Below are 27,107 nucleotides of genomic sequence, written 5' to 3' on the forward strand. Positions count from 1 at the left end.
AAGAAGAGGCATTTTTTCCAGACTTAATTTAATGGCACAAAAAGTGTGTGGATGCCAAGAGGGAAATCTTTGTGGGACTAAAATAGACATTTCTGCCAAGACACAATCTATAACGAAAATGTGCCTCTGTCGCCACTGCTCATACTAATTTTATAAACCTAGCTTGCATACTTCTTAAGTTATTAAAGGATTGTCAAAAACTTTTTCTTTTACAATTTTAATAGTTTGGCATCTCAAATTTCGACCCAGCATCGGAAGGGCTGCAATCATTCCGTGAGGGGTTTGGAGAGCGATCTTAATCCCTAATTGTGTTTATGGTAAGAAAACAGGGGCCATATTTAATATAATTATTATATCCATATCCTTATATATGCCTCACTGAATCCATTCACTTCATTTGCCAGTTATTTTTACTGTCCAATAAAAACACTTGGATTCTTATCCTTATCTTTAGATATGCCTCACTGAATCCATTCGATCCATTTGCCAGTTATTTTTACTGTCCAATCAAAACACTTGGTTTCTGATCTGAAAATTAAGTTAAATCTAAGTTGGTTATTGAATACAGACCTTAAGAAGGCGTTTTAAGGGCTCTCAGTGATGCTTTAAATTTAAAAATAAAATAACCATCAATACTTACAATTAATAAAATAACAACAAAATAAAATAAAAAAAATAAATAAATACCGTAAATGACTGGGTATTAGATGCAGTTTTTTCCCTCAGAATTTGAGGTAAAAAAATGCCCAGGAACAATTTTTTGAACTTTTTTTCTGAGGTCGAATTCAAGCCCAGAGTTTGTTTAGATTTATGTAGAAAGGGATGTAACTCGCATCATATTGATCGAGTATATATGGGTTAAAACAGCAGTTGAAGATCGGGATACGGTATATCGTTTAATAATTTAAACAAAAATATTTTTTGATTAAAGTTATTCAATATTATTTTGAATAATAAATTAAATTGAACAATTATTAAACATGCATATAAAAAGCAAAGTTTCACACTGTCAAAATATTTGTTGTCAGTTGTACGATAAGGTGTGAAAAACTCGCACTGCCTTTAGTTCTGTTTAACATACCAATACTACAAACTGATGCGATAATGGTTTTGTTTTGTTTTCGCAAATTTACGCGAACTTTATTCTTTTCTGTAGGTGTTGACATTTTGAGAACAAACCCGTACAATATAAGGTTTATGCATAACTTAACTTTTCATTTTCGACAGGTTATTGTTTACGATTTACTGTCAAAAAGAAATCTAACAAATTTTCATAAAAGGCACCTTTCAGTGCTATCCAGAAACAAATGGTCACAATTAGTTATTTTAAGTGCCTTTCCTGACATAAAACGAATTAAAATGAAACACATTTTGCATTATCATTGTATGGTTTTAAAGATAACCATCGCCATTTTCACTGTCAACAAACATGGTGGCCGAAATTGACAGACGTTTTTTACATATTTTCTTTGCGTCCTTTAACCCAAAACATAGATTAAAAGTTTTTTTCTCAGATTTTTCACGGATTTTTTTGTCTGCGTCTAATACCCCCTATCGTCTTATACCCAGTCATTTACGGTAAATTAAAAAAAAATAATTAAAAAATGTGGTGTTGGTCTCTGGAGAAATCCATGAATGTTCCTTGACAGATAGGCAGACAGACAGAGGGTCAACATAGTCACCACCAGTGAAATCAGTAGGGGAATAACAATGAACGATCCAAACTAGGATGTGTAATAAAATATCTGAACATACCGGTACATATATAAACAAAAGAAATCAGTGAAAATAGAAAATGTTTACATACACAGTATGTTTATAAGTATAGTAGTCTCAGAAATATCAATAGCTAAATATAGAAATGTACACCAAAATGCTTAGACTTGTTTGATCTAACTGTCCCGAACCAAGATACAAAATTGAAATTAAATTTACTCGTAAATGTTCTGGTTGTATCTGGAGGCATCAAGTAATTCTGAAATCCAATGAGCCATTTACATGATGTGATTAGACTGGGGTGAAGAGGAAAGCTAACAAATGACTTTTTCCATAAACCGATTTTGTGGGATTTAAAAAATGGAATATATGTCTAATTTCTAATGCTCTCAGCTATTAGATGCATTCATCAGTCTTTCTACTGACATACCCATTACAACCCAAAATACAGAAACATTGGGGAGAGGGGGTGAAATGGAATATTAGCAACATTGTCACAGACAGCCAAAAGCAGCATAATGAAAAGTACACCTTAACGGAATGAGTAGTATATTATATACACTATATCTGCTGCCAGTTCTTCTCATGAGCCTTATGCTACTGCCACAAGTGCCCTGAATGCTATTATCACAGTTGTTAAATGGGACATGGTCCGTGAGGCCATAGCTTAGGAGAATAGTTGAGTTTTAAGAAAAAGTTGCAACAATTAGGCTAGAAAAAGTTGCAACAATTAGGCTAAGTACAAAATTGTAAAGGAAGGGACAGTAAGATGGCTAGTAGATGCGTGTGTGACAAGTCAGCATGTATACCTGTGTGTACTTGTCCTTGTCAGCAATGAAGCCAATGAGGAGACCAAGACTGCGGACCACAGCCTCTCTAACGTCAGCCTCCTTGTCATCTTGTAACATCTGCTTCAGCATGGACAGCACTAGTGAACTTCGTAACTCAGACTGCAGCAGAAAGTGTCAGGGATAAGGAACCGAAAGTAAAGGAATTATGTTGTACTACAAATGGATGCAATGTGACTCAGACTGGAGAAGAAAGAGTCATGATTGGACTGTTACCAAAAGCAAAGGGTTTATATAGTCTACAATGAATGTAAAGGACAATTTTTTTTTAATAGGATTGTCTTACTGAGTGTTTCCTTCTTGGTTCAGCCTAAACACATGAAACCCACACCTGTTTATACCTTTAAGTATATGTAGCCAGCTAACAAACCCATCCTTACACATATTAAGCCAGCTAGTAAACCCATACTTACATGTATATGGCCAGCTAGGAAACAAATGCTTACAGAAAAAAGCCAACTAGGAAATCTATACTTACAGGAATATAGCCAGTTAGGAAAACCAGGTTAAAGGCCAGCTAGGAAACCCTTACTTACAGGTATATAGCCACCAAGGTTACACATACTTACAGGTATATAGCCACCAAGGTTACACATACTTACAGGTATATAGCCACCAAGGTTACACATACTTAAAGGTATATAGCCACCAAGGTTACACATACTTACAGGTATATAGCCACCAAGGTTACACATACTTACAGGTATATAGCCACCAAGGTTACACATACTTACAGGTATATAGCCACCAAGGTTACACATACTTACAGGTATATAGCCACCAAGGTTACACATACTTACAGGTATATAGCCACCAAGGTTACACATACTTACAGGTATATAGCCACCAAGGTTACACATACTTAAAGGTATATAGCCACCAAGGTTACACATACTTACAGGTATATAGCCACCAAGGTTACACATACTTACAGGTATATAGCCACCAAGGTTACACATACTAAAAGGTATATAGCCACCAAGGTTACACATACTTACAGGTATATAGCCACCAAGGTTACACATACTTACAGGTATATAGCCACCAAGGTTACACATACTTAAAGGTATATAGCCACCTAGGAAACCCTTACTTACACGAATAAAGCCAGCTAGCAAACCCATACTTACAGGAATATAGCCAGCTAGCAAACCCATACTTACAGGAATATAGCCAGCTAGCAAACCCATACTTACAGGAATATAGCCAGCTAGCAAACCCATACTTACAGGAATATAGCCACCTAGGAAACCCTTACTTACAGGAATAAAGCCAGCTAGCAAACCCATACTTACAGGAATATAGCCAGTTAGGAAACCAATGCATACAAGTTAAAGGCCAGCTAGGAAACCCTTGCTTACAGGAATAAAGTCACCAAGGTTACACATACTTAAAGGTATATAGCCACCTAGCAAACCCATACTTACAGTTACATAGGCAGCTAGCAAACCCATACTTACAGGAATATAGCCAGCTAAGGCACCACAGGCTTCTGCAACTAGTAATCGTCGCTCCATGTACTTGTGACTTATCTGAAGGTAAAATATTATCTCAGTTTTCATTTCATATTTTTATTTCCTTGAATATTCATGAGATTTTCATTGCTCAATCAACTTCTTCATTAGGAATATAAAATGAAAAGCCAATGGAAGAATCTTATTCTAGAAATATGCCAAGAATTAATTCATGATCTCAACTTCTACTACCTCAGTTAAGCTGTTTTTACACTAGTTTGCAACTATCTTTACATAGTTTTGTTATTGTTTCAACAATAGTTTTCTTTTTTAAACCTCAATCTGTGTCTTCCAATCCAAGACAAGAGTGCCAAACAGCAAGCGTCAATGCTAATGTCAGGGTTTTCAAGCAAACAGGTGGCATAACATTTATTAAAGCCAGAGTCTTGCTACCATGTTCACATTGTCTCTTACAACATGTACAGTAAGTGTCATGTGCATATCTTGAAAACAAATATTGTTATGGCCAAGGTTAAAAAAATCCTTAAAAAACTGACTATCAAAAAGTGTATATGCAAACAACCAAAGGTGTATAAATTAGGCGTGTACCTGTTCCCAACATTGGGGTAGAAGCTCGGCCTCCAGTCTAGTGGGGCCAACGTGCTGGGCAAACGCTATACACCCGGTCAGGATCATCTGTCTACAAGGAGAAATATGCTTCACATTATGTGGTATTGAGTCGCTCCCAACACTGTGGTAGGAGGTTTGCCCTGAGTCTGGTAGAGCCTGCTTGCTGGGCAAAGGCTATTATACTAAAACACCCTGTCTGGATCATCAAACTTTTAAAGTCATGGTCGATTTGCTGTGCAAATGAAATGTGGAACTGTACTGACTACTTAGACTGGTGATATATTTCAACATATGATATCATGTTATCGTTGTTTAAGTAATAAACTGATTTAAAATAATATTTAAAAGTCTCAGTTTATAACTTGTTTAAATGACCAGTATGACATGACATTTAATTTGCCATCTATCTTCAGAATTCAGGGGTTATTACAGCTGATAATAGTCAATCCCGAAAATTAGACAAAAGGTCTGTTTCAGCATGAGGGATTCATGCCCACAGCAGGGTAAATGGGCCTTGACCCCTTTTAAAATTGTTTCCATAGTCTGAAGTTCAAAACTCTCAATCCTGATTTCAGGTTTAATCTTAAACTCTTCAGGTGTCCGCCTCTCACCCAAGAGGTTGTGGGTTCAATCCCTCCAGGGGTACTTTCTCATGGCCTCTCAAAAAGGACACAGTACTGGTTTCTGCCCAGGAAACGGAATCGAGAGTGATTCTATAAGCTTTCAGCATTCGTCACAATCGAGCTAGTATAAACAATCTTTAACGTTAGAGAACTGATTATTTCATCTATTTAGCAAGCATTTTGAGAATAATTATTACCTTCTATTAATCATATATAGAACAAAACCATATATCAACAATAAGTAACCCTATATAATGCCACAAAAGCACCGGTGTATACCTCTGTTCCTCGTCCGGTTTCTTGATAAGGTTAAACAGGATGTTGAGCAGATTATCTCGCTCCCTGGCATCCGGGTGGAGCATAGCCGTACAGATTATCAACGGGATCAGCTCCTGCCAATGGGATATTAAAGTAAATGAAGATGATTTGACAGCATTTAAGTCAGAAGTTGTAGTTAAGTCAGTCAAAAACAATTTTTCAAGAATACAGTTAAAATAAAATTTAACTTTTCAGAAATAGTTAAAATAGAAATTCATTTTGAAAAGATTCCCAAGACATTATTAGGAGTTTTTCACACTGAAATCACAAACATATTTTAAATAATTTCACTACCAATTTAATATTATAAAATGGTTGTAAATACTTAATATCAGGATAAACTAGTACATAAATGTTCGAACAAGACAGCTTAAACATAAACGCTACCTCTCGTTTAGCAAGCAGTACATTAGGCACGATGTGAGGAAGGCATCGTCCAAGCATCATCACAACCTTCTGCTGGTCTGTGCCTGTTATCTTAGAAACCTGAAATACAGAGTGTGTACATGTTGATAACATCATTTTATCATGATTATGTCAAAGGCTTAATGTATATATAATACTCCAGGAGGCCATTTCAATAAAGGATTTGAGTCGTAGCTTCAATTATCTTAAATCTGTATAAAGAGCACCAATGGTAATGCATCATATTGGTCTTATTTCATTATCTCTGTGTTCATTGTAATGATAGTTAAAATTTGAAGCAGAGTAATGAAACTATGATACTACGATAATTTCAATTCACGACTAAAATCGATAAGATCTTTGTTGAAATGCCCCCTGGATCTGTTCCACAGACTGTATTCACAAAGCCCCCCTGGATCTGTTCCACAGACTGTATTCACAAAGCATCTTTGTGAGAATACAACTTACTGAAAATAAATAAACATTTGACAACAACAATGGTTGAAGAGAAAGAACCAGTCATCAAGTAATAAAAATCATTTTCTGTGTTTCATGACTCGTCTGAACCGTAAAAAATCATTTTCTGTGTTTCATGACTGGTCTGAACCCTAAAAAATCATTTTCTGTGTTTCATGACTGGTCTGAACCCTAATAAAGGAACACTGCAGAAAGGTGATCAACAATGATGTTTAGTAGTTTGTGCCCAGTCGGTTTAAAGCTGCACTCTCACAGATTTACTGTTTTTACAACTTTTTTATCTTAGAATGAGCAAATTTTTGCGTAAATATCTGCAAACCAGTGATTCAAGACTGTTGACAGAAGATCACTTCGGAGATATTCATATTTCCATTCGAAAATTAATGTTTTATGGCTTAAAGCATTACTAATGGTTTAAGAAAAATGCATAAGAGAAGTATGATAAAAAAATCTGTGATCTAATTTTTTGTCGGCAGTTTTATATGACTGGTTTCCATGCATTTTCGCATAAATTGGCTCATTCCAAGACAAAAAATAAAAAAGATGTCAAAACGGCCAATCTGTGAGAGTGCAGCTTTAATATTCAACTGATGCATGTGTAGAGAAACACTAAAAATACAATACATGGTTTCAAAACCACATCAAACGCAGGAAGTTTTTTACTCCATCATTATAATATTCAAGTTTCGAACAGTAATCATGCTTTGTAACAGGACATTAAGGAAGTCTTTCACAATATCAAACAATGTGTCTATAGATAATCATGGTCATAAATGATTCTATAAGGTACAATATGATAGCAGGCAATACTGTAGGGAAGGTTTATGTTTCAAGAAACACAGAAATGCTTAAAGCTCAATATTTAGTCAATAGCCCATAAAAACTGAAAAGAAACAGAAGTAAGTATATAAATATTCTTTATATTAAGGTACTAAAGATTTATGTAGTTAACACTTGCTTTAAGCATTCTGTAACTTTTAATGAAGATGCACTCTTACTCCTAAATAAGCTGTACCACAATTAATACAACTATTTTACCGAAAAGGATGAATAAATATCGACAACAATGGTTCTAAAGAAGGATAACGTATTTACCGGTAATTTGAAAGAAATGTGCAGAAAACATCGTATTTCTACCTTATGAGAAGAAAGTTGACCAATGTAAATCTTTTAGGAACCACCAGTCATTCAATGTATGTGCATTTTGAGCTATTGAATACACAGTTATCAGTAAAATGGCAGAACCTTCTCTGTCCCTACCTCAGCTATAATCCTGTTATCGGTGGGCACATTGAAACACACATCCTTCAGTGCCTTGAAGAAGGAACTTGACATCTTCCTGCAATGGAAAACAATCTTACTTTCGTATCTGGTCTCTATACTTCTATTTTAATACTTTAATGTATTTCGTCATAGCATTATTTTAAGACACAACTTTCAAGGGTAAGAGTGGTGACTGGTCTAGTGGTATAGGTGGAATTCCACCAGGGGTACTTTCTCGTGGCCTCTCAAAATGGACACTAGTACTGGTTCCTACCCAGGAAACGGACTTGAGAGTGATTCAATAAACTATAAGATTTCGTCAAAATCAAGCTAAAAGAAACCGGCATAAACTAACTTTCAATTTTCTATGAGAACATGTCCTGGTCAGAATGAATAACTAGGATTCTTCATGCTTTCTTCAAAATGTGACAATAATGGTTATACCTTTATTTAACTAGAAATGAACAAATACAAAATATCAGCTCCACTTGATAATTTGCCTTGAGAACAACTATCTCTTTATGAAAACATTTCGTTAACATAATTATAATCTATAACTTGTATTTATTATAATCTATAACTCGTATTTATTTACCGGTATTTCTATATTGCCCACAAGTTGCCATGAAGTCTCTTTGCAAATAAATCAATTGTTTTTATTTGTCACAGCTAACACTAACCTATCTGTAGCATCCGTATGCGCTGCATGTCTGCTCCTCTCTGTTTTCTTACTCTTGGTCTGAGCAGACCTCTTGCCTGAGCTTGCAGGTTTTGATATGTTTGTGTTTCTGCCACCCTCCGGGGCAGGATCTGTCCATATGTCTTTTGATTTGGTCCCTTTCTTTTTACTTGTTACTTGTTGTCCAGATTTTACTGGTGTAGCTTTTGCGTCTAAGTTTTTGGATTTGTCACTGATATTTTGAACGTCAGTGGTTTCATTAATTACACTCTGTTCACTGTTTGTAGCATTGCCTGATTTAACTGCCATATCACAACTTTGACTATTTGGTTTATCACATGGCTCAGAAACAACCTCTGAATTATCACAATTAATATTTGAATCTTGTTCTTTATCACTATGACTACGATTCGTCTGGTCTCCTTGGTAACGTTCTTGACTGTGACCTCCTTTCTCTGCTGAAGACTGGTTTCTATTCCCTGCTGTAGACTGGTTGCCAGACTGCTCCTCCCCATCATCAGAGAAGTCCAGTCTGTACATCTCAGGGGACTGTACTCTTACACAGACTGGACATTTCTCATTTTCATTGTGGTTACAAGTGCATTCCTGGAGGTCTGTTAAATAGAAAGAACTCTTTAATCATTTTTTGACAGGTGTATTAAATTTCTATATGTATTGATTAGATACACAAACAAAATTAATCTCCTAAAGTAAGTTCAGATGAAATAAATTAATTGAATCAATTTTAATTTGTTTTAACTGGGAGTATGACGCAGTGAGAAGAAACCAAGTAATAAATTATAAGCCAGTCTTAATATGTTGTTGCTGGTTGGTTCGATCACTAAAAACATTGATTTTATCAATATAAACGGCCACTAAATGATCAAGCAGTGCAGTATTATGAGAGTGCCTTTAAAAAATCTTAAAATAGATGGTGGAATCAATATGTATCTCTTCTACTCAAATTCTTTTGAATTAAAGAAATTTTGAGACGACCTCATTGACATAAAATAGGTAACAACTTTAGGGAATATATACTATTAAATGAAAACTATTCCAGATCAATCTCCTATTTAAAGCTAAGACCCTGTCAGCTCATTATACCTTCCTCCTCCTCCTCCATGTCAGAGTGGTGGGTGGGGCTAACAGGGAGGTCATCAAACACCAGGGCTTTCTCATTCAGAGGGCTTGGGGGAGGCTCAGATTCAGACCTACAGGGTTATATTTTATCCACAAACATTGTATTTTATCTCTTAAACAACAAAAGCAAATATTTTACTTGTGGCAAACAATTATCTTCAATAAAATACCTTACAAAACATCACCTACCAAAACACCCTAAAAAACTATAACTAAGTAATAGATAACATGACTGTATCATTCCTTTAATTCAAGGTATCAAACACATCAAAGTAAAATTCAATAGCAGTTGTCCAGTAAGCGCAGTTGTTAGCGCACTTGCTTCTCACCAAGTGGACGCGGGTTCAATTCTCCGCCTAGGCTCATGTGAGTTGGGTAAGTGGTCACCAAGCCGGACAAGTGGGTTTTCTCCGGGTACTCCGGTTTCCCCCACAACACAAGACCACACTCTCGCACAACATGCCAACGAGAGTGATTAATAGAAGTTGCAAAAGCTTGTTTCACAATCGTTGTAAAATATAATAAGTTTAAATTAAACCTTAATATTTTGTTTGACAGGGAAAATATTATTACCCCTTGGTAACCCCAGATATTACTTGTGAGAACTTGCATACAGTAAAAATGTGTTGCACTTTCATTCAACAGTGGTCTGGTCATTTAATATGATAAATAGGTAAACATTGCAATGTTTTTGAGGTTTTTGTTTATATCATTCCAGGAGCTGTCAAGTTATGGATTATGTAAAAGTATTAACCTAACATTTTTGTTAGACTGGAAAAATGCTATTACCCCTCTGCAACCCCTCGACGCCTAAGCATTTCCTTGTCCTTGTACAATAGCAACTCCTCCAACTCAATAACTTTGCCACCCTGAAAATATATCAGCATTTTAAACAAAAGCCAAGAATCATTTATACTTAAATAAAAAGAAAAAAAGTATAAAATGTGTGACTCCATAGCTTTAACAACTACAAAAAGCCTATAATGCAAAGCCAAACAAGAAATGTTTGTCAAGCATTATCCCCCCTCCCCTCTGATTTTAAATATTGAGGGTAGTAGGTACACTTCTTCATTACTTTGAGATGATGACTGATATAAGCAGATAAATATATATCGTCCAGGCAGTACCAACCTCCCAACTGATGGACCAACATGTAAAAAGCAATATACCTCCTCTCCCCTGAAGGGAGGCATAAATATTTATTCTGATAAATATTTTATCTTTTTATAAGATTACCTTAATTTTTTTGACATACACGCAGTACTGGGTACACTGATCCAATCAGTTTCTTCATTAGTTTTCTGAACCCACTGTCACTTACCAATTCTTTTCTCACTTCAGTGAGCTCTTGCTCCAGCTGGTGAAGACTGGCCTGCAGTTCTTCGATATACTGCCCTGTCTCGTCCGTCTGTACACCAGCCTCGCACATGTCTCTTTCAGATGACACACCACTGTAGTGGTCTCTGTACAGATGCAAAAGGTCCGGAGGCTGAGCAATGTTCAGACCCACATCATCCCAGTCCTCAAAGTTCTGTAAAAATCATTCATTGGCTTGTTAAAACTTGCTGTGGACATGAAGGGAGGTAATTATGTACCAAAAACTGGTTAAGAAAAAGGGGATAATATATTACCTAAAATATTCTTCAGGTGAATCCATTGCAAAACTTAATTTTGAGTTAAAGGGGTTCATTCTTTGCAAAACTTGTTATAGAGATCAAGGGTGACGATGGCAAACTTTTGCAATTTAAGGGAGACAACTCACTGCCAAACTTGTTGTTTAGATGAAGGGCAACAATTCATTGCCAAACATGATGAGGATATGAAGGGAGATAATTCATAACAAAAAATGTTGTGCAGGTGAAGCGAAGAAATGCATTACAAAGCTTGCTGTGGAGATAAAGGGAGACAATTCAATATCAAACTTGTTGAGGTCATTTAGGGAGGTATCGCATTATCAAACTGAAGATTAAGGAGGACAATTCACTGAAAAGTTGGGAAGATAGATAATTCAGTGTGAAACGAGTAGAAATGAAGAGAAACAATTTATTACACTGCAGTCCTTTGCTTTGATATATCACATTCCCCCCAAAAATATATCATATGAGATATAAATAGTATGCATACAAAGCATGAAGACAATAAAAAACACAAAACCTGGTCTTCATTTTCCTCTGAGAAAGTTACGGCTGTAAGTTTGTTGTCAATCTGTAGCAGGTACCCATTCACAAGAAAGTTTATGGCTTTTTTCTCCATGGTGCGTATTGTGTCATCCTGCCTGAGCCCTTCCTTCCCCTCCTCAGTTGTCTCACTGACCACATGATCCGTCTCTAAAAAAATACATAAAATCAGAGCCCCATTTATAATTTTTATTCTTCAAGAATAAGAGGACATCAAAAATTAAGAGGACCTTAACTTATTTGTTTACAGGATCATTATAAGCAATAATGATAAATTAAAAAATTAAAAAATAACCATTTTAATTATTTTATTACAATACTTCTTTAAATTGGCACATCATTATGTACATTATTTAACATACCTGCTTCTTTTGTAAGACTAGCTCTCAAAGATTTAATAGTATCTTGAGCCTTTCGAAGTTCAAACTCCAGAACTGAAAAAGGGTATTTTATATATATTCTCATATAATATTGTGATCAGGAAAAAACTTCTTTAAAGCTAAATCAAAAGGCTGGCAAAATGGAAGTTTTATTGTTGTTCTAAAAGATGACATGGAATTAATAACTTAGTTTGTATAATATCACTAGACACACACAATATGGCATGGAATAGTCATAGTATTACAAGGAGATCAAGGTACCTGCAACTCTTTCATCCACTTGCCTCTCACCATCATCTGAGTAGCGAGCAAAATCAAGGGAGTCAAAGGTCTGTATGCTCGAAGTCCGTGCTGAAATAAAAGCACAATCATTGAAAATACACTCAGAGACATACAGTGGATTTTAAAGATCCATAACCATTTTTGTAGATAAATTGATCAAATATTGATATATATAAATAAAACATAAATAATGAAGCAGCCGAAAAACAACTCAATATTTATATGTTAATGAGCATAAATTACATAAAATGTAAATGAGGAAAACATTGAAAGGTTGACATTTTAATATTAAGCCTATGTTTTTTTCTGGAGTGCATGAGCACAGGTATGTAATAATATTAATACTAATAATTTCTTTTAATATCCAAGGTATGTTAAAACCAAAATTAACAAGAATCACTTTAATCGAAGTATATACTTATGCAAAATCAATTACGTAAGGTTGAAGGTGGAGAATCTTCCTTAGATCTTTCAAAATTGCCTGGGTTTGAGAAAAAATCTCTGAGTCTAGGTAGTTCTCTCCCTGCCTCCACTAATTCAGTGTGCATTTCCAGGGCTGTCAGTGTCATCTTTTCCTTTAATAACTTAGCGGCAATCGAATCCCATGAAATCTCTGGAGTATCTCGTACTTCCAGCATTGCTTTCGAAGTTTCAACCTCGACATCTTCAGTAAAGTCATCATCATCCGACAAAAATGGATTTGTGTTTGTGTCGTCCGCCATGTTTAAGTCACGTGATCAATACTTCCTTGTTTAGACTGTGCTATATAAAATATGCCAGTCAATGAGTAAAGAAATCTGACTAAAACTAACCAGTCTGTCATTAATGTCACGTGATATAGCGCGCGAATGAAAAATATCAACAATGGCGAGTCAAGGAAGAGTAACAGATTTTTTTTCTACAAGAAAACGAAATCCAGGGCTTCAGCCATCAAAAAGAAGGAAGGTTGAGATTCAGGCAACCGAAGTTGATATATCGTCACTTGATAAAACTAACATTGACCCTTACAAGAATCTTGTCCAAGAAACAGTCGATCAAGTAAGTTCACCTGTTGATGACAAAAAAGAAAATGTATTTTCTCCATTGCAAACAAGAGCAGCTAGGAAAAGCAAAGCGAAATCAGTTACCCAAGCTAGTAAGAAAACAACAAGAGTGCGAAATACAAAAGTTGATCCAAAACAAAAGCTAATTTCTGACACTTTTAGTAGTCCTGCACCAGCAGAAAGTGTCGGGCAAACCAAAAGCCAAGTTGTTGCAGAAGTAACCTCATCTGAAGATAACCACGATACCCCACCTGTGGCAGAGACACCCAAAAAAATGGTTACAGAGAAAGGGGCAAAATCAAGGAAGAGAACTAGGCAAGCAAAAGCTGAACAGGTGGAAGAAACAAAGCCTGACGAAGCAACTCCAGAGAAATGTGCAACACCAGTTGAAAAACCTGCATTAAAAGGAAGAGCAAAGAAAAAACTAGAGCTAATTGATTTGAAGGTAAAAAGCGTCAAATGATAAAATGCCTGAAATATGATAAACAAGTCTTAAAATGCATCTTGTTTTTATAAAATATTTCAGCAATCGAGCAATTAATATCAGATCAAGCAAAATGTTGCTTTATTGGAAAAGTTTCATCAGCCTGTTGATATCAAACTATATATTTCAGAATGACGGAAAAGAATCAGACCAAGCTCCAATGGAAGTCCCCCCATCAGTGTCTAAACCAAAAGGTCCTGATGTTATTGCTGCGGCATTGGAAAAGGCAAAATCTCTCAAGTCTAAAAAGGTGAATTTAAGTTTAAAAAATCCTACTGATTAAATTAATCAATGAATAAATCACAATGTATTTCTCTTAACTTGAATGTGTTCATTCAATTAAATCAATTTTAATTCATGTTCTTTAAATCATTAAGAGGATTTAATTCAGATGAGATGATCATATTGTACTAAAGTTTTATCTTAAATTATAAATGAATTAAACAATTTTTTTATCCACAGCCTGCCCAAATGACTGCTCAAGATGTTAAAGCCAAGCTTGCCAAGGTCACAAACTTAGATGACCTGAAAAACAGACTTTCCAAAATGAAGGAGACAAGGGAAAAAATTAAGACACCTTCTTTAAAATTGAAGAAATTTGACAAAATTGAGGTTGAAGTTGAAAGGTATAAACAGTTGTGATGTTTTTATGAAAAAAATATAGAAGGAAAATTGGTTTGCAATCTTATCTGGCCAGCTTGTTGATGAGAAATACACCAAAATTTCTTTTAGAGAAGCTTTAATAATAAACTTACTCTTAACCTGACTGAAATCCTTGAATGGACGTGGTAACTGCTTATATTTATCACAATTTATAAATATTGAACTTGAAATTCTATTAAGTTTAGAATTTAGAATAATTTAAAAATATGAATACATCCATATAATCATTATGCATGACCTCTATCAAATTTTGATTTTAGAATACTTTGAAAATTGCACTGTTTTATCTGACAAATGCATAACTGTCAATCTTTCCTTCCTCTCAGTGAGGTGAAACCAAAGGTCCCAGCATATGAGAGGTTCCACCATTTGGCAACCACAGCGGCTCCAACACTGAGCCTGCCCTACAAGTACCGGTTGTTGGCTGAGCATTTCCGTGGCATGGACCAGGTCGTCAGTATGCTGCACAACCGAAATGAAGTCTGCACCTTCTCCAAACTAAAAGTGGCTGTACAAGAACTAAACAAAAAGTAAGTTTCATAAGACAAAGGTAATGTTTAACGCTAACATGTATTTTTTTTATGAATGAAGAATTAGGTTATTTGAGTTTCTTTTTCTTAAACTTCATTCAGATTTCAAACATGAATTAATTACTTTCATTATGAATTAAGTGACTGGATTGTTTGTTGAGTGTTAAACATTTCTCATGTGTATGTTTATTTGAATATTTCCTTTAGAAACTTTGAGGAGAGACACGTGGGTCAGATCAAGACAGTGTTCCCGGAGGCATATGAGCTGAGGCAGGAAAAGGGCCTACAAAACATGCAGGGCTTCAAGAGCTCCGGCTACCAGCTCACCATCGAAGCCAGGCTCCATGAGGAAGGTTGGTTGGGCAACTCTTCTTTTCAAATCATCAATTCAATATTAACGTTCTTTTTTTAACACAAATTATATTAATTTTGTCAGACTTTTCTCGTAAGATATGAACATCCTATGTACAAATGAGTATTTTCAGCTCATTAGCTTACATCATGATTATAGATCTTGATGATTATAGATTTTAATGATTGATTCACATCATATATAATTTGTTTTTATAAGAAAATCAGATTAATATACATGGACCTTTGGTATCCTATGAATGATAATGTATATCTGTATGTGTGCTTTACTAGTATTTTATGTAATGTTATTTCCTATTGTATAGACAGTAAAGCACAGCCCACATTCAAGGCTTCTCATCTTCTGACTAGAAGGAACCACTTCCACAACAGCCTTATAAATATTGTCAAGAAGCACCACAAGGTCAGTGCAAAACGTTCTGGTTAACTTATGATAAAGTCTTTACCTTATGATAGCCTTGTACTGGTAAATCCGGCCCCAATTTCAAGTTCCTTTAACAGAATCATGCTAACCTGGTTATTACTGTTTCTGTGGAGTTGTATTCTCCTTTTCAAGAGTTCAGGGGCCGTATTCAATAAGCATCTTAGTGAATATTTTCAACTTGGTGAGAATTTTGTAATTTTTGACATCCATTATTAAATACCCGCTTCTTTTCATCAGATTTATTCATATGCATATATTGTTTAGACCATTTTCTTGTTTATTTTCATATTTTTGAAGTACAAACATTGTTCCTTTTCTTAAAATTCAAATTAGAAAAAAAGGTTGTTTTCACTAAGTTGAAAATTGTTACTAAGATGTTAATTGAATACGACCCAAAAAATGTTTATACAAGTAAATCCGTATCATAATCATTATAAACTACGTTTTACCCAGTAAAATCAATTTTAAATAAGTAATTTATATATATATGAAACCACCTAATTATACCCCCCAAAACAAAGTTTGGGGGGGGTATACTGGAATCGGGTTGTCCGTCCGTCCGTCTGTCTGTCTGTCTGTCCGTCTGTCCGTACGTTTTTTTTGTCCGGGATTCATCTTTGTCGTTATTGAACAAATCTTTTTCAAACTTTCAAATATTAATGACCATGATGTAAACCTGTGCCTCCGTGGATTTGGTCAGAGTCGCATGATCCTGAGTGGAGTTGTGGCCCCTTAATGAGTTAAATTGGGCAAAATTAGCTTTGTCCAGGATTCTTCTTTGAAGCTATTGAGCAAATCTTTTTCAAACATTCAAATATTAATGGCCATGATGTAAACCTTTGCCTCCATGAATTTGGTGGGAGTCACATGATCCTGAGTGGAGTTGTGGCCCCTTCAATGAGTTAAATTGGGTAAAATTAGTTTTGTTCGTCCTACTCCTTCGTCATTTTTGAATGAATCTTTTTCAAACTTTTAGCCATGGTGAGAACATTTGCCCCTGTGATTGTGGTTGGAATCACATGATCATGTCTCCAATTATGGCCCCTGAATAAGTTAAAATAGGCAAAAATTATACAGCTTTGTCTAGCCTAATCCTTGGTCATTTTTTCTCATTTTTTCTATAAATCTTTTTCAAACTTTCAGATGTCAATGACCATGATATGAACTGTTGAATATGTGATTTGGTGCACCTGTATTAATCAGAATGTTTGCATGGCCTTAAAAAGACCTTTAATTGATTTTGTCCTTAAAAAGACCATCAAAAGTCCTGAAGTTAGGTGCATACAGGCCTTAAATTTGTTACAATATTCGCTTTGGTGGCCTACTCCTTTGTCATTTTTCAATATATTACCATAACTAAGGCCAGGGCAAACAACCTAGACAGGGAAGGGTTGGGGGGTATTCGTTAGCCTTTGGCTTACAGTTCTAGTTATAATTAGTATACTTAAGCTTTTTTTATGAATAAAATAAACCACACAAACACGTTAAGTTTATTATCTTTTAACGTTTCGACATAACCCCTTCATCAGTTGATATAAACAAACAATATTTTTTAAAGATTTTTTAAGAAATTGGAGCAAAATCATTTGAGTTTCACATAAAAAGAGTTATTTATTAATTTATCTGCATTTTGATAAATTTATTCATGACATGTTTGTTTTGAATGAATTTCCATTACTTAATTAATTTATGAACACAATAAAAAAAGTGTTACTTGTATGTTACTTCATGTTCTTTGTTTTTCAGGAGTTTTTGTCCAATCTAGACCGTCCCCTGTCTGTTCCTGATGACAAGGTGACTCGCTGGCACCCACGATTCCCCCTGGATGAGGTGGATGACATCATTGAATCCCCCCTGCCCCGCTCACCTGATATTCAAACCTACCAGACAGCTAAAGATGTCTTAGAGAGTACCAGGGGAAAACTGATGCCAAAGGTTGGTATACATGTTTTGTATTTCGAGTTGGCATTATGGCATATTGTATTATTAATGTTGGTAGCCTGTTTTAATTGACGGGATTTCGAGGCCACAAAATTTCATTGTGGGACACCAGAATCTCCCTAGTAAGGTCAGTGATTTTTTTTAAACTTTTTTATGAAACAGCCCATGCCTTTTCTTTTGTGAAATTTTAGCGCATTATAGTTTAAGTTAAAAATTGTGAGAAATTAACAAAAACATTAAAATCTTAATTCTGAAATACAATAGTGTTATATACTCGAACATACAGCCTGATTTAGTGTCTGTATTGACATTAAAAGGATATTAGACAACAATGAAACTTTGATAATTGCATATTTATTAAATGCAGAGTTACAGATAACAGCTTTGTAGATTGTTGATTTACAACTTTCAACTTCCTATTCCTGTATGATTTGAAACTGTCAACAAGACGTTCTAAGGTTTCGTCATCTAGATCATGTTGATGTGGAACACAAAAATGAACTGATGACAGATTGAGAATCACCACGGTCATTAGTAAACGTCATCTGTTTAAAGGCAGAAAATATTGTTTGTGTACCGGCAGCGTGGATCTTTTTTTATTTTTTTCTGATAATACTTGCCATTTCTTGACATGTTGCCGATAAATATCAATTTGTTTACAAATTTTGCTATGTCATTTTGCTCCGAGTGACCGAGCACTTTACTTAGGAGCGTCTACTTGATCGGGTATCGATAAAAGCCGCCATACGGTATTCTATATGTCTGCGAATTCGCAATCACATATCAGTTAATATTTCGACTAAAATCTTCAAAGTTTTATACAACTTTTACAAGTTTGTACACTGATTTAATAGAAAAACACTTTGTTCACAAGTAGCTCTTGGCGTGGCCAAACTACATGATGCTACACCTTCAGTGATTTTTTTACAAACAATTTGACGCCACATATCAGCCTTTTCACAATCCCCAAAAATTCACAAAAATATGAAGAAAAATTCCCAATTGCCAAAATAGTAATTTAATAATTAAATTGCTTTACATTCTATATATATTAATTTATTCTCATAATTTGGATGAAAGCACATATATATGCATTCGCTAAGTTTTATCCAAAATGAAGATGAAATTGCCAAAACATGCAAACAATGAAACTCTGTTACAATCTGTTTCAAACAATTTATTTGTATGCATAGTTTTTCATCCATATATTTAAGACTCAAGCAGTGTGGGGATTTTTTAATGCTTTATATTATACACTTTAAAATTACTAACCTGAAGAATTAAAAAGGCCTTTTATACCATACAGGATGTGAAATTCTCATAAAACAGGCAACGACTGAAAGCGCTCCTTTTGTTTTGCATTTACATTGAAGCAGCTTTTTAGTGAACAGTTTTAAATGAGATAATGTGTAAAAATCTTGACTGATAATATTATGAAGAACTTAAATTTTAAAACAGATCTTCTTAAAACTTGTCTTCAGGTTGAAGCAGCCTTGAAATTGACAGCAGATGAAGTATCCAAGGCAACATCAGCCCCAGCAGTGTCCCCAGCCCCAGTCTCCACCCCGTCAAAGCCCTCTGCCAGCATGACTGGTGTCCCACAGAGCCTTTTAGAAAAGATCCGGGCTAAAGAGGCGGCAAACGCTGTGGCCTCCCTCACAAGAGACCCCAAGGCAGAGAAGAAGCTTGGGATGATGAAACGACTGCCAGACATTATGAGGATCATCAGGTCTCACTTTGTCACAGAGAAGAAGCCTGCTCTGCCAATTGATTCAGTTATACAGAGAGTCCTGGACAGCTACAAGAACGCCATCGCGCCTGGTTAGCTGAGTTTGTTTTTGCTTCTTTATAGAATTTGGTCTTATTATTGGTGTCATCACATGGACCTGGAAGTACAGAAACTTAATTTGGGAGAAAACTTCTAAACATGAAGGCATGGAATGATTAAAATATCGAAACAATTTGTGTAGTAGTAAATTATAGTTGCAATATAGTGAACAAAAATCTTAGATGAATGAAAGGAACTTTATTCTTCCATTTTCAAATTTTTGAAGGAAGCCCTGCTTCATCAACTTGCGGAATGCCATAATCATGATGCAATCTATTAAAGTTTAGCTGAAACTTTTTAATCATTAATCAATCCACAAACTTTTATGAAATATTTGTATATACATAAAAATCTGATTTTTTAAATGTAAAAGTGTATATTTTTCTTTATAATTATAATAAGCTGATCCATTACTTCTCTAAAAATTGGTTATATTCCCTTAAAGCAGGCTTCAATTAAAAATTTGAAAGTAGAAGTATGAACTTCCTGTCCATCAATATTGGAAGTTTTTCACTGAAATGGGGAAGTTTAATTCTCCCAAATACAATAATTATTTCCGCTATTTTTCAACTAGTACATTAAAAGTAAAATAATTTGCAACAATAACTTGCCAAGTTTCATATTTAAATAATTCATTTTATTTCAAGACTGATTGAAATTGTGACCATAAAAGTAATATTGACAAAAAAAATTATGTTTTGAACTTCCAAGCTTCCAACTATTGAAGTTTTCTTCAAAATAATGTAAGTTTTTGTACTTCCAAGGAATCAACTTTTACCCATTTCTAGGGAGAAATACACTTCCAAACTTCCTTTAATGGAAGCCCTGCTTAAAGTTAACCCCTTTTTTGCTCTGAGTAATTATCATTTTGCGCTTGTGATACATAATAATTCAACTTCTCATGTTTCTATATTGTATTTCTTTTGCAGGTGATGTTGAGCCCCATATCAACCTTTGTAAGGAGGTGGCCCCAGAATGGCTGACCAGTATCCAGATACAGAAGGGCCGTTACCTCAAGATTGACCGCAACATTGACCTTCAGACGCTTACTGACCGGGTCAACAACCTCATCAAGGGCAAACAATGATTTGGACTGAATATGTTTACCTCCAGTACCTGTGTGTTCTTAATTGTGTCTGTTCATGGAAGATCTCAATAACTGTCAAGAATTATTTCTGTGTTATTTATAAAGTTATTTATAACTATATCTAGTAATGAAAAAATAGCTCACCTGATGACAATTAACACATTTGTAGCCAGGGCAGGAACTCTTGATTCACATTTTGTGGAGTTGTTCCCCTTAGCCAACTGCAATTAAACTTCTGCTCACAGAGCTCAGGTTTTGCATGAAGGGTTTTACGTTGGGGAATTTTTAATGTTGGATATTAGTTCATCATGCTTGTGATATTGATATTTTTACGATAGTCAATTTGTACTTTGATAAGATGGTATTTTTATTTATGTGTAAGCATTTAATACTTCTAGAGATGTCTAAAGACATGATCAGGTTATACCAGTACATGTAGTTGAACATCAGATAAAGTAATTGCTAGGTAGTGTATTTACAACATGTTGTTATTGAAAAAAAAAATTTATGTCATTCAATTTAGGTGTACCATTAAACATTGCAGTGCCAGTTCGGATATCTTTAATTGGAACATTATCTTTTGTAAGACTTCTATGATTGAAAATATTATACTGAGTAACAAATGTTTTATCAATGTTTCCTGCATTAGTAATTTACTTGTTTATATGCATTATGGAAACTATGTAAGCCCTTAAAAAACAATTGTTTGTTTACAGTAACATCCCAAAAATTACTAGATATGGTAGGTTTAGAGCTTTATTCTCTCAAAAATTAATGGCAGTTTACGTTAAAAAAAGTGTTTATGGAAAGAACACCATTTTTGTTACATTATTTATATTGAAAAAAATATACTGTTTGGGCGACTTACCCGAAACAAATGTATGGTTTTTTTAGGCCTAAAATGCATATCATGGTTTGAATCGTGTATATTAATTGTTGGGTTAATGCCAGAAGATACCAAGTGACATAGAAATAAAGAAGATTGTGGAACATTCTAGCATTAACCCCAAGGATTTCATAGTTTTATGAATAATTGTTTCTTTTTTAGCATCTTCATGGTTTTACCCTGTGTTTTATCTCAGCATGTTTTTAACAAGTGTTACCTTACACTTCAGATAAGAAGAAAGGTCCATATTTTAATAAATTATTATAGAAACATCTAAATGTCTGTACTTAAATGCTTGTTTAAAATTATCTTGAGGGGAGGAGCCTTTTGCAGGCATTCAATCAGATATTATGACCTATTTTAACAATATTAACATTGAACTTCTAATTCCACTGCGTGATTTCGGCAATATTTTTATTAATAAGTGTAAATACCTGTTCCAAAAACACCTGGAAAATCTTTCAAATGTAGTTTGATAACTAGCACCCTGTCTCCTGCCCTAGATGAATGTTTTACTATATTTAAGCAGTTTTAGAATTCACTGTTTTTCAAGGGAGATTTGTTAATAAGCCTCTGTGTTGTCAAGGTTGTTGTTTTTCAAAAACTTAAACATTGGCCATAACTGAAAATTTGTTCAAGATATTCAAAGCAAACTTGGTTGTATTTGTTGATAGGCACATGAATAGCAAGGCTCAAAAATCTGTTTAATTATTATTAGTTATGCCACTTCTTCAAAAATATATACAACAGAAAATACTTCTTGGATCTCTTGGAAGGCTTGCACCGGACGATCAGAACATTATTTCTTGATAAAAATATTACTTTGTAGTTTTTACTATTTTCTGTGATGTGCAGCTGTAAATCATATTTGTTCCTTGATTTTAATGCCTGGGGTCATTTTTATCACATGAAGTCCCTTTGGCATGTGGGTATTTCAAAGTAGAGAATTTGTTTTTCAAAAATCAGTGCTAAAACTGTCATTCCAACCAATTAATCTGCTGCTAATGATTTGTACATGTACTTTTTGGAGAATTGGGGTTTCAATGTAAAAACAAGAATTTGTAATTTATATGAATTTATAAGAGTCAATAAACGTTGTGCCAAAGTTTGATTTTCTCGTCTTTATTTTAAATCCTTTTACATACAAAATGATTTTAAAAATATTATACAGATAAGGGTTTCTGGTGGTACGTTTGATCATTGCTGTATAATTTTAGAGCAATCGATGAATGAAGTTGCGAACAGTCTTTGTCATTTGTCATCAACAATTTGCTTGTGATAACTAATAGCCGCATTTTCAACACAATTTTCATAAAACTTGGTGTTAAAGTTTGCCGGCCAAGTGAGACTGACAGATCAGGTCAGATCAAAAACAAAACAAATGTGACGCCACTGTCAATCAGGCGTTTTTACCTTTGCGATTCATTAAATACCTGTACGTGCTTGCGGATGGGTTTCCCCTTTTACGCGGGAAATGTGGTTTACAGGCAGCTGATTTGCGTCGTCGACCGGTGCTCGGGTGCTCCTGATCGTGGCCTTCCCCAGAGCGGGTGTCAGGCCCATGGTGGGACTGTTCGCGGCGCCTTATAGCTATTCATTTTGCATTGGCAACCAGTTTCTGCGCTGTTCTACACCGTTTTATCAACCTGATCTATATAAAAACATGGCCACCATAATGCAGGCCTGGATTTCTTTACACAAAGCTTCATAGAAAATATACAGTAACCAGGTAATCTATTTTTTGGCAATTCATCTGTCTACATAATGTATTGTCATAGCGAGACATACAATTGCTGGCATCACACGAATTATTCAACAATAAATAAGCTTAAACATTTATAGGTTAGCCTGAGGAACATCACTATCAAAAGTCTCGAATAGAGGAGGTAGTTGTCCGTCTTTCATCTTGATATTACACACAAAATTCCAGTCATCGCTGGCATCGTCTCCATGGAGCAACATTTCTGAGCGGTTCATGTTGGGATATTTGATCCTTAACCGCTCCATTGTTCCAGGTACTGACAAGATCTCCCTCTCTCCATCAAAGTCTGGATCCTCTGGGTAGAGATCATCACCTGGAAATGGCATTCTCTATTTTTAATAACTAACTAATAGAAACACAAATCAAATTATTATTTTTATAGTAAACTTCCTGACCATTCTTAGTGATGGAAATTAAAAATTGTGTAGACATCTCTATGCATAATCAATAAACGGCATGTTTTAATGACAATATGCACAACGTTTTTAAAGAAAATACACAATAACACTGTCTTCATAAAGATATAAAGTAAGAAACAATTGCTTAAAAGTTTTAGTTACATGAATACAATATACCTTCATAGATATATAGAACAGCATCATCACATCTGCATATCACCGGAAAGTACCGCTGAACCCTTACAGCGGATCCCTCCCAACTAAACGCCTTTACCTTTTCTACATCTGTGAAGAATTCTTCCCAGTTCCACAATCTGAGGAGGTGCCAGCTTTAATGAATTGGATTGGTCTTGGTGCTTGAGTACGAACTGACTGGCTGATGACCACTGAAATAAAATGGACCAAATGTCAGTGTGGAAAATAAGGTACGCGCAAGACTACAAAGAAGTAAGACGATGCGTAAGATTTCAAATCAGAAGCTTTAAGGTCAAAATATGATGACATTAAATGAAGAGGATGATATAAGAATTTATCAAAAGAATTGCTTGGTATTCATTCTAAGGAAAGATTTAAAGAGTTCACAGAAAAAAACAATTCTGGAATATGAAAATGTGTAACATTACTGAAGTTACTGGTCGTGCAGAATGTTTAACATTGAAAATCAACAAACTCCTATCATTTGAAATCAAATTATTCAAGAAATAGTAGCCAAACCCATAAATGACTTTAATTAAAGTAAAGCTCAAGGATCGAACGAATTCCAACCTATGTCCATATATGAATGTAAGGAATATGTTAAGAGACGACTGATATTAAATGTTTATGAAAAATCCATTAGGCAAAAAGAACTCCCAAAAATATAAAAATCAGCTAATGTTAAATGCAATATTTAAAGCATACCAGAAAATAAGCACGGAAAACTACTGACCTATCTCGGCCACATTGTTGTGCTGCCAAATATTAGAAAAACATATCACATAGTAACGCATCTGGAAAATAATAACTTAATAAACAAGCACCTACATGTATTTCAAAATAAAAGATCTTGCGCCACTCAACTTCTGGAAAGCATAAAAGATTGGTCAGAATCCCTAGCTAATAAACAAGAAATTGACACTATATACCCTCATTTTAAATCAGCATTTGACAAGGTTCCAAACAAAAGACTACTAAAAAGGTATGTTTCATGGAATAAGGGGAAACATTTACAATTGGATGATGCTTTTTTAAGTAGGTTTGTTCATGAAACAAAGAGGTGTAATCAACAGGAGTTTCTCACAATGGCAAGATTTAGTGGAGTCCCTCAAAATCATGAACCAAGATGAATATAACATGAACGTCTTGGAAGAAAATATAATTAAAATTACAAGGGTTAAAAAGGAAAAAGGCTCTATGCATCATTTTTGAAAATGAACTGAAATGGATGGATCATGTCTCGGTTGCCTTGCTAGGGGTGATGATACAAGAAAAGGCATACTCATTGATAATTTTTTTAAGGAAAGGTTTAGAACATTATTAAGTCAATATGTGTATAGAGACTGGTTGATACATGGAACAGCTTTCCTGAATCTGTAGAAGAGGCACCGCACCCTCTATAAATTCCTTTGAAACTTTTGGTCCCTAGAATTTTTGAGGCGAGGTGCTGTATTCCAGGAAGTATGTAAATGCATGAGGTTTGTAAACAAAAAATAAAATCCTTCAAGTTCAAAATGAACTACACGAAACAAATTACGTGGATTTACGCACTGCAAATAAACAGAGAATCAAGGTTTTTATCATTAAAGGGTATGTACTCCGTATGATGAAATTGCGAAAAAAGAAGAAAATTGTCAAAACTGACGTACACTTGGTATCGATGTGTACAATGCATTGAAACTTACTTACTGAAGTACCACATAGTTTACAATTAATTTATTTTTGCAGCTTTTTCGTATTTTTTCATTAAAAAAGATTACTAGGTATGTCTACCTAGTAGAATTCATTCCTTGTGCGTGATTGGCTAGTCGATGTTATCACGTGATATTACAAAGTTAGGTATATAGTTTAAATATTTAAACCTTTCAGGGTAAGCCTTCGTAGCACAGTGCATAGAACACTGGACTTCAATTTTGGCAACACCGGTTCGAACATGGCCTCCGACTCGATTTTTTTTTTACATTTTGGTATTTTTTTTATAATAATTGTTCTGAGATTCATTACAGAAAAAAAAACATTTTTTGGTGCCAATCCGGTGTATAGTCCCTTTAAAATAATATGCAAACACTTTGCGTTCATTTGTTATGTTTCTTGAAAATACAAGAAATCTCTATTCCTTGATTTATTGGAAAAATCTTTTATCTTTAAGTTATTGTTATCATTTAAAAAAAATACCTCGAGCTCTGTGGTTTCTTTATAACAATGTATTGCCTCGGGCATGTAGTCGACCACACAGAGGAAAAATGCTGTATCATAACGCCTGACTTTAACAGATAGCTTCGGTGTCAGCCAGTTAGACCATTCAAACAATGACCAGACATCTGGAACAATATCAAGTGTTTTACACAAAGTAATAAACTGTGAGGCATCTTCATCGACCCTTTCCCTCCAAGGTTTGAGTATTGAATCGGAAAGGATTGACGACTTTCCAGAGACCGGCTGATCCCCCACTTTAATTGGCTCATTCCTCAGTCCGTTAATATCTCTGACTAGAAGTATACCTGATTCTTTAAATGTTACCCTTAAAGCGCAAATACGAAATGCCAACTCGCTGGGAACTTCTGAAAACTCTTTTGATCTCTCTCTGCTAAACATGTAAGGTCCAGGGCCACCGCGGCTGAGGAACGACTTCATTGAATTCACTGAATCATTCCCCAATTTACCAAACTGGTCGAGCCATTCTGGAGAAAAGTCAGCAGCATCAGCAACACCGCCAGGGAAGACGTGAAGTTTGGGCATAAACTTAGACTTGCCACTTCTTTTCAACATTAATATTTGTAAATTGCATGTCTGAAACTTTGACACGACAGGTGTGCGTGATTTTGCCACTAACAAAAGAGTAGCCGCCTCCCTCCAGTGTCTCAAAATATACACCATTGCTTTGAATATTCTATACTTGCATTTTTTTAAAATATTTCTCTGCCTATTTATTGAAATCCATATTTGATTTTTGATTAAAGTCGCCAAACACTTGATTTATGACTAACATATTGCAGTAAGTTTTAATTTATACAGAAGATGGATTTAAACAAAAGTAGACGAACATTTTTTTTTGTATCCCTGCTGCAGTGTATACAGTGTAAATGGGGAAACAAACAGCAA

General features: G+C 34.9%; 2 protein-coding genes and 1 pseudogene across 4 annotated transcripts in view; 1 reads left to right on the forward strand and 2 right to left on the reverse strand.

The window, feature by feature from the left end:
• The window catches only part of LOC128243096 (RAB11-binding protein RELCH homolog), a 103,039-nt gene extending 89,917 nt beyond the window's left edge, over window positions 1-13,122 (reverse strand). For all 3 annotated transcript variants that reach the window (XM_052960623.1, XM_052960621.1, XM_052960622.1), the window contains exons 1-14: window positions 12,829-13,122; window positions 12,372-12,461; window positions 12,093-12,164; window positions 11,708-11,880; window positions 10,875-11,084; window positions 10,343-10,422; window positions 9,518-9,624; window positions 8,415-9,027; window positions 7,732-7,810; window positions 5,977-6,075; window positions 5,551-5,663; window positions 4,628-4,718; window positions 4,025-4,096; window positions 2,526-2,666 (exon numbers count right to left, since the gene is read on the reverse strand). In XM_052960623.1, coding sequence (XP_052816583.1) covers window positions 2,526-2,666; window positions 4,025-4,096; window positions 4,628-4,718; window positions 5,551-5,663; window positions 5,977-6,075; window positions 7,732-7,810; window positions 8,415-9,027; window positions 9,518-9,624; window positions 10,343-10,422; window positions 10,875-11,084; window positions 11,708-11,880; window positions 12,093-12,164; window positions 12,372-12,461; window positions 12,829-13,114 — 2,226 coding nt within the window. In that variant the 5' untranslated portion in view covers window positions 13,115-13,122. The remainder of the gene's footprint in view (window positions 1-2,525; window positions 2,667-4,024; window positions 4,097-4,627; window positions 4,719-5,550; window positions 5,664-5,976; window positions 6,076-7,731; window positions 7,811-8,414; window positions 9,028-9,517; window positions 9,625-10,342; window positions 10,423-10,874; window positions 11,085-11,707; window positions 11,881-12,092; window positions 12,165-12,371; window positions 12,462-12,828) is intronic.
• A 97-nt stretch (window positions 13,123-13,219) lies between these two features.
• LOC128242136 (DNA replication factor Cdt1-like) lies at window positions 13,220-22,758 on the forward strand. The gene is made up of 9 exons (XM_052959190.1): window positions 13,220-13,880; window positions 14,050-14,169; window positions 14,382-14,545; window positions 14,909-15,112; window positions 15,320-15,465; window positions 15,790-15,887; window positions 17,655-17,843; window positions 19,331-19,670; window positions 20,607-22,758. Exons 1-9 carry the CDS (start codon window positions 13,257-13,259, stop codon window positions 20,762-20,764), a joined length of 2,043 nt encoding a protein of 680 aa, XP_052815150.1. The 5' UTR covers window positions 13,220-13,256; the 3' UTR covers window positions 20,765-22,758.
• Window positions 22,759-23,361: 603 nt separating this feature from the next.
• LOC128242465 (acyl-coenzyme A diphosphatase NUDT19-like) lies at window positions 23,362-26,882 on the reverse strand (annotated as a pseudogene).
• Between the last annotated feature and the right edge of the window lie 225 nt (window positions 26,883-27,107).

Source organism: Mya arenaria, chromosome 8, assembly GCF_026914265.1.
Source record: "Mya arenaria isolate MELC-2E11 chromosome 8, ASM2691426v1".
Classification (NCBI taxonomy): Eukaryota; Metazoa; Mollusca; class Bivalvia; order Myida; family Myidae; genus Mya; species Mya arenaria.

Bases quoted from the DNA above. Each gene is read 5' to 3' on its own strand.
- LOC128242136 (XM_052959190.1), top strand. From the start codon at position 13,257: ATGGCGAGTCAAGGAAGAGTAACAGATTTTTTTTCTACAAGAAAACGA. The intron at 15,888-17,654 runs GTCAGTGCAAAA...TTTGTTTTTCAG, and splicing joins TTGTCAAGAAGCACCACAAG to GAGTTTTTGTCCAATCTAGA. The intron at 17,844-19,330 runs GTTGGTATACAT...ACTTGTCTTCAG, and splicing joins GGGGAAAACTGATGCCAAAG to GTTGAAGCAGCCTTGAAATT.